This window comes from Diceros bicornis, chromosome 29 (assembly GCF_020826845.1).
Source record: "Diceros bicornis minor isolate mBicDic1 chromosome 29, mDicBic1.mat.cur, whole genome shotgun sequence".
Taxonomy (NCBI): Eukaryota; Metazoa; Chordata; class Mammalia; order Perissodactyla; family Rhinocerotidae; genus Diceros; species Diceros bicornis.
In genome coordinates, this window is record NC_080768.1 from 36,714,629 (window position 1) to 36,728,148 (window position 13,520).

The window sequence follows — 13,520 nt, forward strand, 5'->3', positions numbered from 1 at the left end:
ATCAGTTTATGGCAAAAGGAGAAGAATGTAGGACTTCCTTTGGTGAATGTGATCTCACTGAATATTGCAATGGATCATCTGCATCATGTCAAGATGACCTTTATGTTCAGAATGGGCATCCATGTGGAGAGAATCAATGGATCTGTCTGGATGGAAAATGTGTGAGTGGGACAAACCAATGTGTGGATATACTTGGTGAAGGTATTTATTATAATTTGATTTCCCATATATGTATTTTTCTGGAAACTGAGAAGGAGATGTTGATATATAATTGTGATTTTTAAAATAAATGTGATTTTTAGTATAAATGTTTTAAAGGATTATAGCAAGAGAAGAGGAATACTATAAGCAACAACATCATACAAATTGTCTGGGTTTAAAATTCGGAATTATTTCCACAAAATAATAAAGGGAAAGATTCAAAGTCTGTAGGCTCTGCACTCAAGAAAGAAGAAGGCAGACTGAACACAAGCTACGTTTCCATCTCTCACCCCATATCCACAGTTTTCTTAATAAATATAGAATAAATACTTATGGCTATGAACATTAAAAGGGTCATAAATATAAGTTGTCATATGAATACAATTTAAAGCACACATACAAACACACACAGACAAATGCACACATTCATACCTGGGTGACACACATTCATACAAGGGTGACCCATGAAAATCCCAAAGAGGACTCACGGAAATCCAGGATCTATGAAATCATTTAAAAATGATATAAACTAAGGTTGAAAACAAAAAGGAAAGTCATGGCACAGAATATACATGGAATCATTTGCTGAAGAAAATGGCAACAGCAGCAATGCCAACAGTATTTCATGTCCATATCAGAAGAATCAAGAGCAATTGACAGAGGAAATATTTAGGATATTCATAGAAATAGCCAGGTGGATCAACCTTCTCTCAACTGGAAGAGGTAGCAATGCCTACTCTAATGTCTGTGTGAAGGGGAGTCGTAACATGATTATCAACTCCCAAAATGAACATACAATCAGAATGACTATTGGTTTGAAAGAAGGCAACACAAAGACACGAGGACAGAAACTTATAAAATGGGAAAGTGCTCTCCTGAGGAAATGGGTGATTTGGAACCACAGTGAAGACATTTTGAAGCAAGAGAGAAAGATAAGTATATATAGAGAGTGAGAGATGAGATACTGAGATGGAGATAGAGGTAGAGATGAGATAGAAAGAGAAAGAGAAAGTAATAGAAAGGAAAAGAAGATCTTGAATTGAAAGGTGTATTGGTTAAAGTTTAAAAATAAAATAACACATTGGTTAAATCACTGAAAAGGTAGAACTTCTGTCTAAGCTGGCAGATGGAATTGAGAATTTCACCCCAATGCTGAAAAGATAAATACAAAAAAGAGAAAGTATTTGCATTTACTTTCCACATTCATCTCTGTAAGAATTGTGAATGATGTCCAAAAAAAGGAGACTAAACCAGGAGAGGGCAGAATAAAGCAAAAAGAAAAGGTAATCATAGAAATTAGTAAAAGTCATTGTTGACTAATATACATACAGAGAGAAATTAAAAATTGATATAAGTCAAATATTCATTTTATAATCTAAGATAACTACAAGAAGAATGATAAAATAATGTGAAACTAAAAGCTAATAAAGGGGAAAAAAACAAAAGCATTGAAAATATTTGATTAAGCCAAAAGAAGGCAAGAATAGTAAAAAAAAGAAGAACATAGAATAGGAAAACAAATACTAAGGCAGATTATTTACATTTAAATATTTATCAATTACATTAAAACTTCTAATAAATATTAAATTTGGGAAAGAATGTAGCAAGTAGTGACAGATGCAATCATAAGAAAATGACTAGAAAAATCAAGACACATTGGGTTGATGATATTTTTAAAGGCGTTGGGGTACAGTGAAACCAAAGACAACTAATGGTTTAAATTTCCATGGGAGAGAAACTTTGCATATCTTAGGGGAGGACTGTTGGCCTTTATGTTCCTAGGGACATTGCAGGTTCTGAAAGTCGAAGATCAGCTTGGCTTGGGCAGAGATCTACTAGAAAAAAAGATTAAAAAATTTTAGCAGTTGAAATTTAAGGGGGGAGCTGTTGAAACTATAGACCATTTTTCCCATGAGGCATTCTTGGAGCGCTAAAGCTGCTCAGGAACTTGGTCAGTTAGGTCAAAAATGTTAAAAAGGCATTACAAACTTCCCTGCAGTCACAAGATGATCAAAGACTAAATGGCGGAGGAATCTTGCATCCAGAAAATCTTAGTCTTCTCCTAAAAGCTTTTGCTACATTTCGAAGTGCTTGTATTAGTAGGCTGGGAAGTTGTTCTGAGATTCTCTAAAGGGTAACTATTCATCCCTGGCAGACTTTCAGTGAAGAGAAGATAAATACTTGCAAAGCTCTCAATCAGTAGCTTTCAAGGGCCATACCAAAAATAATGAGGTGAATCCAGAATAAAACTGTACATCAGCCCTTGCCCATATAATTGCTTGATTAGATTTATGTGATCACTGCCTCACTCAATCTGCTTAACTCAGGAGAGGGAGTCGTTAAAATGATAAGACAGAGAATGGAAAGAAGCAATCTTTAAAGAGATAAGAACCAATAATTTTCAAAATGAAATAGGTCAACCCACAAATTCAAGATGTTCTCAGAATCTTAAGAAGGATGTCTTGAAAGGAAAAATACATAAAGACAACATAGCAAAACTGCCAGAAAATAAATAAAAAGAGGAGAACAAAAACATCTGGGTGGTTTAGGGGAAACACAATACCTTTAAATGAGCAAGAAAGACTCAGACTTCTCATTTCTCAACAATTATGAAAGCCAGAAAACAAAATAAAGGCATCTCTTAAGGGCTAAAAGAAATTAAGTACCCACCTAGAATTCTGTAACAAGCAAAAATACCTTCCATGTCTTTTCAACAAATGTACTTGAACAGCTGTATAGTTGCAGGCAGAATAATTAATTTGAACCACTACCTCATACTAAACACAAGAATTAACTTAAAATGTATCATAGACCTAAATGTAAGAGCAAAAACCATAAAACTTTTAGAGGAAAACACAGGCATAAATCTTAGTGACCTTAGATTAGGCAATGTTTTCTTAGATATGACATCCAAAGCTCAAGGGACAAAAGAAAAAGGCATGAATTGGACTTCATCAACATTTTACAAAGCTTTTGTTGTTCTAAGGATATCATCAAGAAAGTGAAAAGAAACTCAAGGAATGGGAGAACATATTTGCAAATCATATTTCTTATAATAGACTCGTATACAAGTCTATGTATTAAACTTGTAAAGAACTACGTAAAGAACTTTTTCAACTCAATAAAAAGACAACCCAAATTTAAAAATAGGCAAAGAATTTGAATAGGCATTTCTCAAAAGAAGACATAGAAATGGCTAATCACAAGAAAGATGCTCAAAATCATTAGTCATTAAGGAAATGTCATTAAGTCATTAAGTCATTAAGATACTTCTTCACATTCACTGGGATGGCTATAATTTAAAAACAGGCAATAGCAAATGTTAGTGAGGATGTAGCAAAATCAGAACTACTATGCATTACTGCTGAGAATATAAAATGGTGTAGCTGCTGTAGAAAACATTTTGGCAATTTTTCAAAATGTTGAACACAGCAATTTTACCCCTGGTATGTACCCAAGAGTATTGTAAACATACGTCCCCTGAAAACCTTATATACAAATGTTCATAGCACCATTATTCATAATAGCCAAACAGTAGAAACAACCCAAATGTTCATCAACTGATGAACGAGTAAACAAAATATGTAGTATTATTAGGCAATAAAAATTAATGAAGTGCTGATATTTGCTAAATGTGGATGAATTTTGAAAACATTATGCAAAGCTAAGGCAGCCAGTCACAAGGACCACATATTCTGACTCCATTTATATTAAGAGTATAGAATACACAAATATACAGTGACAGAAAGGAGATTAATGGTTCCCTGGGGCTGGGGAGGGAAGGAATGTGGTTGTGTCTTTGTGCGTGTTTGTGTTATTTGACATATATCCAATTTAATGTTACAGCATATTGATAACCACCTTTGCTGTCACAACTTAATACTGCTGAATGGACTACAATGCCGTATCTGCTGTAGACTAAGAACCTGTTTGGTTGGTTTCTTGGTTGGTTGTTTTTAAACCTACGTGTTTCAGTGTTTCTCAATTTTCTCTTCTATTCTTTTGGTCATTTTTCTCTACCTATGCCAATCCTACTCTGTTTTAATTTCTCTGCCTTTATAACTATTTTAATATCTCAAGGCAAGCCATCTTAGCTGTTTATATTCCTTCATATATCTTGAATTGATATCCATGTAATACTGAGTTATTCTGTGGATGACCTAACAGGTGTGAAGTGGTATCTCGTAGTTTTGATTTGCATTTACCTGATGACGAATGATGAGCATCTTTTCATGTGCTTATTGGCCATTTGTATGTCTTCTTTGGAGAAATATTTATTCAAATCCTTTACCTATTTTTTAATTGAGTTGTCTTTTTATCATTGAGCTGTAATAGTTCTTTATATACTCTTGACACAAGTTTATTGTCAAATTCATGTTTTGTAAATATTTACTCTCACTTGGTAGATTATCTCATCACTTTCTTGATGACCTCTTTTGAAGCACAAAATTTTAATTTTGAAGAAGTTCAATTTATCTGTTTTTTTCTTTTGTGCTTGTGATTTAGGTTTTATATCTAAGAAAGCATTGCCTAGTTCAAGGTCCTGACTGACTCCTTTGTTTTCTTCTAGGACTTTTATGGCTCTTGCTCTTAAATTTGGGACTATAATCCACTTTGAGTTCATTTTTGTGTATGGTATGAGAAATTGTTCCAACTTCATTCTTTAGCATGTGGATATCCAGTTGTCTCAGTGTCACTGTTGAAAAGCTGATTATCCCCCTCATTTAATTCCTCCCTTTTGGCACCTCTGCTGAAAAATCACTTGACCATAAAAATAGGGGTTTATTTCCAAACTCTCAATTCTATTCCGTTGATCTACACATCTATATGCTTCTGTCAGTAGCACACTGTCTTGATTACTGTAGCTTTGTAGTTTGTTTGAAATCAGGAAATGTGAGTAATCCAACTTATTTCTTCTTTTTAATATTATTTTGGATCTCCTTGGTCTCTTGCATTTCTTGAATTTTAAAATCAACCTGTCAATTTCTGCAAAAAAGGCAGCTGGATTTTGATAGTAATTGTGTTGAATCTGTGTATCAGTTTGAGGTGTAATTTTATATCAACTATATTAAGGCTTCCAATTGATGAACATGGAATGCCTTCCAATTATTTGGATCTTAATTTCTTTTAATTGAATGTTTTATAGTTGTGTAATTATCAGTGTACAAGCCTTACACTTCTTTTGTGAAGTTTATTTCTTGATATTTTATTCTATATGATGCTACTATAAATAAGATTTTTCTTAGTTTCATTTTTGGATTGTTCATTAATACTGTATAGATATCAGTTGATTTTGAATATTGATCTTTTATCCTGCAACCTTGCTGGAATCCTTTATTAGTTCTAATAGTTATTTTTAGTGGATCCCTACTATTTCTATATATCAGAAAATGTCTGATAATTGGTCTTTGGGTGGTGAACGTAATGTAGTCTACACAAATCTAAATATAATGACATCGGAAATTTATATAATGTTTTAAAACAATGTTACCTCAATAAGAAAAGGGTAGAGTTTGAAAAAAAAGAAAATGTCATATGGAAATAGGCATAATTTTATTTCTTAATTTACAATCTGTATGCCTTTTATTTTTTCTTCTTGGCTATTTTTCCTAGTTAGTACTTCCAGTACAATGTTGAATAGAGGTTCTCAGGACACATAGTCTGATGTGTTCCTTATATTAGGGGTTGGGGATTGAGTTTTTCAGTATTGACGTTACCAATGGTTTTTCATAATCGCTTTGTCAGGTTGAGGAAGTTCATTTCTGTTACCCAGTTTGTTGAGTTGTTTTGTTTTGTTTTGTTTTGTTTTGTTTTTAATAGAGTGAAATGGTATTTTCCAGTCCTCTGTTTCTATTGAAGTGATCATGATTGTTTTTGTCTTTTATTTTGTTAATATGGTATATTACACAAATTGATTTCCAACCTTGCATTTCTGGAATGCACCACTTGGTCATGGTATATTACCTTTTTTTATGTTGCTGGATATGGTTTGTCGATATATGCTTGATGACTTTTTTTTCTTATGTTTTTATTGTGACAAAATATAAATAACATAAAATTTACCTTTTTATCCTTTTTAAGTGTAAAATTCAGTGTCATTAAGTTCATTCACGTTATTTTGCAAACATCACTATCATCCATCTCCATAACTCTTTTCAATTTCCCAAACTGAAACTCCATTCCCAAAGTACCTCATATAAGTGGTATTATACATTATCTGTCTTTTTGTGACAGCCTTATTTTACTTAGCATAATGTCTTCAAGGTTCATCCATGTCAGAATTTCTTTCTTTTTTAAGGCTGAATAATATTCCACTGTATGTATATATCACATTTTGCTTATCCATTCATCTGTCAATGGACACTTGGGTTGTTTTCACCTTTTGGATATTGTGAATAATGCTGCTATGGACATGGGTGTACAAATATCATTCAAGTCTCTGCTTTCAATTCTTTTGCTGAATCGTATGCTAATTCTATTTTTAATTTTTTGAGGAACTGCCTTACTGTTTCCCACAGTGGCTACATCATTTTACATCCGCATCAGCAATGTTCAAGAGTTCCAACTTCTCCATGTCCTTGCCAACACTTATTATTTTCTGTTTTTGTGATCGTAACCATCCTAATGGGTATGAGATGATATCTCATTGTGGTTTCAATTTGCATTTCCCTAATGCTTAGTAACGTGGAACATGTTTTCATGTGCTTATTGGCTATTTGTATAACTTCTTTGCAGAAATGTCTGTTTTAGTCCTTTGCCTATTTTTAATTGGGTTGTTTTTTGTTATTGCTGAGTTGTACCAGTATTTATATATTTCAGACATTAACCCTTTATCAGATACATGATTTTTAAATATTTTCTCCCATTCTGTTGGTTGACTTCACTCTGTTGATTTCCATGCACGAAAGTTTTTAAAATTTTGATCTATAATTTCTTTCATTGCCTGTGCTTTTGGCATCAAATCCAAGAAATGGTTGTCAAATTCAATGTTAAAAAAGCTTTTCCTCTGTATTTTCTTCTAAGAGTTTTATAGCTTTTATGCTTACACTTAGGTATCTGATCCATTTTGAGTTAATTTTTGTATATCATGTAAAGTAAGGGTTCAACTTCATTCTTTTGCATGTGGATATCCAGTTTTCTCAGTATCAGTTGTTGAAAAGACTACCCTTTTCCAGTGAATGGTTTTGGCACCCTTATCAAAAATTACTAGACCATATATGCAAAGATTTATTTCTGAGATCTCTATTTTATTCCATTGGTGTGTGTATATATATATATATATATATGTATATATATATATGTGTGTGTGTGTGTCTTTGTGCCAGTACAACATTATTTAGAATACTGTAGCTTTACAGTAAGTTTTAAAATCAGAAAATGTGAGACCTCCAAGTTTGTTCTCCATTTTCAAGATTGTTTTGGGTATTTGAGGTCCTTCGAGATTCCGTATGAATTTTAGGATCAATTTTTCTATTTCTGCAAAAACGCGGTAGGTTTTCATTGAAGCTTTAAATTACTTTTGATAATATTGTCATCTTAGTATTTACTCTTCCATCTCATAAACACAGGATGTCTTTCCATTTATTTGTATCTTCTTTAATTTCTTTCAGCAACATTTTGTGGGTTTCATTGTGCAAGTTTTTCACCTCTTTGGTTAATTTTATTCCTAATTTTTTTTTTTTTTGATACTATGGTAAGTGGAATTGTTTACTTAATTTCCTTTTGGGATTTTGTCATTAATAATGTATAGAAATGCAACTGATTTTCACGTGTTAACTTTATATCCTGAAACTTTGCTGAATATATTTATTAACTCTAACAGTTCGAGTGTGTATGTGTATGTAACATTTAGGGTTTTCTATATATATAAGATATTAGAGACTGTGAACAGACATAATTTTTCTTCTTCCATTCCAATTTAGATGCTTCTTATTTCTTTTAGTTGCCTATTGCTCTGACTGGGACTTCTAGGACTATGTTGAATAGAAGCGATGAAATCCCACATCCTTGTCTTGTTCCTTTTCTTAGAGGAAAAGCTTTCACTCTTTTACCATTGACTATTAGGTTAACTGTGTGTTTTTCGTAAATGGCTTTTATTATAATTGAGGCAGTTTTTGTCAAATTTTTTTTTTGTCAAATGTTTTTTCTGCATCAATTGACATGATCATGTGGTGGGTTTTTTTGCCCTTCATTCTGCTGTTTTGTCATATGACATTTATTTATTTTTGGACATTGAAACATCCTTGCATTCCAGGAATAAATCCCACTTAGTAATGGTGTATAATGCTTTTAGTATGCTCTAGAATTCAATTTACTAGTATTTTGTTGAGGTTTGTTTTTTTTGTGTGTGAGGAAGATCAGCCCTGAGCTAACATCTGCCAATCTTCCTCTTTTTGCTGAGGGAGATTGGCCCTGTGCTAACATCCATGCCCATCTTCCTCCACTTTATATGGGACACTGCCACAGCATGGCTTGACAAGCAGTGTGTCGGTGCGCACCTGGGATCTGAACCCCGGGCTGCTGCAGCGGAGCACACACACTTAACCGCTATGCCACCAGGCCAGCCCCTTGTTGAAGTTTTTTAAATCAACATTCACAAGAGGTATCAGTCTGTAGATTTCTTGAGGATTTTTATGTCTATATTCATGAGGGACATTCTCAAATTTTTCTTTCTTGAAATGTCTTTGGGTTTTTTTAGTATCAGGTTTCATTGAATGATTCAGGAAGTATTCTCTACTCTTATATTTTTTGGAAGAGTCTGTGATGTGCTGTATTAATTATTTGGAGTTTCTGTGGAATTCACCAGTGAAGCCATCTGCACTTGGGCTTTTCATTGTGGGAAATTTTCTGGTTAATAATTCAAACTTGTCAATTTTGTTGATCTTTTCAAAAAACTAAATTCTGTTTTTTTTGATTTTTTTCTATCATTTGTCTGTTATCTATTTTATTATTTTTATGCTATGATTTCTATTATTTTTCTTCTGTTTTCTGTATGTTTAGAATGCTCTTTTTTTGGTATCTTAAGATGGAATGCTAGATTATTGATTTGAAATCTTTCTTCTATCCTACTTTAAATATTTACAGCTATAAATTTGTAAGACTGCTTTCAATGCTTCTCATAATTTTTTTTTTTTGTGAGGAGATCAGCCCTGTGCTAACATCCGCCAGTCCTCCTCTTTTTTTGCTGAGGAAGACGGCCCTGGGCTAACATCTGTGCCCATCTTCCTCCACTTTATATGGGATGCCACCACAGCATGGCTTGCCAAGCAGTGCGTCGGTGCGCGCCCGAGATCTGAACCAGCGTACCCCGGGCTGCCGCAGCAGAGCACGTGCACTTAACCGCTTGCACCACCGGGCCGGCCCCCATCATAAATTTTTATATGTCATGTTTTCATTTCTATTCATCTCAAAATATTTTCTAATTTCCCATGAGATTTTTTGCTTTGATGCTTTGGTTATTTAGGAGTGTGTTATTTGATTTCCACATTTTTGCATTTTTCTAATTTACTTTTATTATTGATTTTTAATTCAATTCCATTGTATTCAGAGAACATAATTCATATGATTTCAATCCTTTTCAATTTATTTATATTTTCTTGGCCTCACATATGTTCTATCTTGGAGAATTTCCAGATGCATGGGAAGAATATGTATTCTACTGTAGCTGGATAGAGTATTTTGTAGATATCTGTTAGGTCTAGTTCATTGTAGAGTTGTTCTAATTTTATATTTCCATGGTGATCTGTATATTTGTTCTATCCCTCATTAAAAGTTAAAAAAGATAAACTGTTATTTTTGCCTATTTCTTTCTTCAATTCTATCAGTTTTTGTTTCATGGATTTTGGTGCTCTATTCTTAGGGGATATGTTTATAACTGTAATATCTTCCTCATGAGTTGGCTGTCTTATCATTGTGAAATATCTTTTTTTGTCTCTAGTAACAATATTTTTCTTATAGTCTGTTTTTTACGATGTTAGTATAGCCGCTCCAGCTCTCTTTTTATCATTGCTTGTATGGTATATCTGTGTCCATTCATTTACTTTCAACCTATTTGTACCTTTGAATCTAAATTTTGTCTGTTCCATACATCATATAGTTGGATCATATTTTGTAATCCATTCTGCCAATCTCTTCTCTTTTTTGTGTGTGAGGAAGATTAGCCCTGAGCTGACATCCATTGCCAATCCTCCTCTACTTTATATGAGACACTGCCACAGCATGGCTTGATAAGCCATTGGTCCTCGCCCCGGGGGATCCGAACCTGAAAACCCCAGGCTGCCGAAGTGGAGTGCGTGAACTTAATTGCTGCACCACCGGCCCCGCCCATGCCAATCTCTTATTTTTGATTGAAGTGTTTAATCCATTCACATAATGTAATTACTAGTAAGGTAGGATTTCTATCTGCCCTTTTACTGTGTGTTTTCAATATATCTTACATTTTCCATGTGTTCCTCAATAATGTCTTCCTTTGTGTTGAATAGATATTTTCTAGTGTAATATTTTAACCTCTTGGTGATTTCTCTTACTATATATTTAGTTATTTCTGAGCGGCTTGCTTGCATATTACGATTACTATCTTAAAACATTCAATTAATACTAACTTAATTACAAAAGTAAACAAAAACTTCACGTATATATACCTCTGTTTCCCCTTACTTTTTCTATTTTTGTCATACATCTTCACATCTTTATATGAACCCATCAACAAAATTTAATAATATTTGTTTTTATGCAGTTGTCTTTTAAAATCTATAGAAGAGAGTCCCAACAATAAATATGTTTACATTGTGTTATATTTACTTACTTTATTTTATAGTTTACTTCATTAGCATTCATTATTCCTTCATGTAGATTTGAGTTACCATATAGTGTCCTTTCATTTCAGCCCGAAGAATGCACTTTAGTATGACTTGCCGGGCAAGCCTGCTAGAGATAAGTTCTATCTGATTTTGTTTATCTTGGGACATTATAATTTCTCTTTATTCTATTTTATTTTATATTTTTTATTTTTCCCCCAAAACCCCAGTAGATAGTTGTATGTCATAGCTGCACATCCTTCTAGTTCCTGTGTGTGGGACGTGGCCATGAGGCCGGAGAAGCGATGCGTAGGTGTGCACCCGGGATCTGAACCCGGGCTGCCAGTAGTGGAGCACGCGCACTTAACTGCTAAGCCACGGGGCCAGCCCTCTCCTTTATTTTTTGAGGAGGGTTTAGCTGAATATAGAATTCTTGGTCTTTTTCTCTCAAAACTCTGTAGATATCATCCTACTGTAATCTGGCCTCCCTAGGCTCTGATGAGAAGTCATCTGTTAATCTCACTGAGCATCCTTGCATGCCATAGGTTATTTTTATTGGGCATCTTTTAAGATTTGCTTTTTGTCATTGACTGTATTCAACTTGACCATGATATGTCTAAGTGTGGATCTCTTTGAGACTGTTCTACTTGGAGTTTGTTGATCCTCTTGTCCAAATATATATATATTAAATATAAATTTTATATAAATATGAAATATATAATATAAATACATACTATATAAATATATAATATTAATATATACATATAAATATATAATATATAGAAATATATATATATTGCAAAGATTTCATCCATTATGTCTCAAAGTATTTCTCTGCCCCTTTCTATTTTTCTTGTCAGTATTAGAATCCCTTTATGTGAATATTCATATGCTTGATGTTGTCCCACTGGCCCATAAAGCTCTCTTCCTTTTGCATCATTTGATTTTTTCTTCTTTTTATCATACTGAATAATCTCTGTTGACCTATCCCCTAGTTGGTAAAATCTGGCGGGTTAAATCTGTTGTTAATTTTTAAATTTCTCTAGTGAATTATTTCATTTTAGTTATTATAGTTTTCAATTCCAGAATTTCTATTTGTTTCTTTTTTATCATTTATAAATCTGTGTTATTATTCTGTTTGGTGAGAGATCTTTGTAAGATTTTTCTTTAGTTTTTTAGAAATGGTTTCCTCTACTAATTTTAACACATTTGTAATAGCTGATTTAATGTGTTTTTCTACTACGTTCAAAATGTTTTTTCTTTGTATGTAACATACATTCCTATTTCTTCAGATGTAGTGTAATTTTTGTTTAAAACTGGAAATTTTAGATAACATATTTTGACAATTCTGGTTCAAACTCCTCTATCTCCCAAGATTTGTTGTTGTTGTCTTAGCACTTATTTGTTTAGTGAGTTTTCTGGACTAATTTTATAAGTTCTATATTCCTTGCAGTGTGCAGCCACTGTGTTCCCTGCTAGCTTTTTTTTTTTTTTATTGATGTCTTAATAGTTTATAACCTTGTGAAATTTTGGTCATACATTTTTGTTTGTCAATCACCATGTACATGTCTCCCTACACCCCTTGTGCCCATTCCCTACCCCCACTGCCCCTGGTAACTACAATACAGTTTTATCTGTCCATGTGTTGGTTTATATTCCACATATGAGTGAGATCATATGGTGTTTGTCTTTCTCTTTCTGGCTTATTTCATTTCACATAATACCCTCCAGGTCAATCCATGTTGTTGCAAATGGGATGATTTTGTCTTTTTTTATGGTTGAGTAGTATTCCATTGTGTATATATACCAAATCTTCTTGATCCAATCAGTTGAGGGACACTTGGGTTGCTCCCACTTCTTGGCTATAGTGAATAATGCTGCAATGAACATAGGGGTGCATAAGCCTCTTTGGATTGTTGATTTCAGGTTCGTTGGATAGATTCCCGGTAGCGGAATATGTGGATCATAGGGTATTTCTATTTTTAATTCTTTGAGGAAACTCCATACCATTTTCCATAGAGGCTGCACCAGTTTGCATTCCCACCAGCTGTGTATGAGGGTTCCTGTTTCTCCACATCCTCTCCAACGTTTGTTGTTTTTTGTCTTGGTGATTATAGCCATTCCAGCGGGTGTGAGGTGACATCTTAGTAGTGTTGTTTTGATTTGCATTTCTCTGATGGTTAGTGATGTTGAACATCTTTTCATGTGCCTATTGGCCATCTGTATATCTTCTTTGGAGAAGTGTTTGTTCATTTCCTCTGCCCATTTTTTGATCGGGTTTTTGTTTTTTGTTGTTCAGTTGTGTGAGTTCTTTATATATTATAGAGATTAATCCCTTGTCAGATATATGTTTTGCAAATATTTTCTCCCAGCTGGTGGCTTGTCTATTCATTTTGATCCTGGATTCATTTGTCTTGTAGAAGCTCTTTAATCTGATAAAGTCCCACTTGCTTATTTTTCCTTCAGTTTCCCTAGTCTGAGTAGGCATGGCATCTGAAAAGATTCCTTTATGACCAATGTCAA

At 33.5% G+C, this 13,520-nt stretch overlaps 1 protein-coding gene across 1 annotated transcript in view; it reads left to right on the top strand.

Annotated features, from left to right (window-relative positions):
* The window catches only part of ADAM2 (ADAM metallopeptidase domain 2), a 141,110-nt gene that overhangs the window by 80,608 nt on the left and 46,982 nt on the right, over positions 1 to 13,520 (top strand). Inside the window, exon 14 of the mRNA XM_058525401.1 lies at positions 6 to 201. Within this exon, the coding sequence (XP_058381384.1) occupies positions 6 to 201 (196 nt within the window). The remainder of the gene's footprint in view (positions 1 to 5; positions 202 to 13,520) is intronic.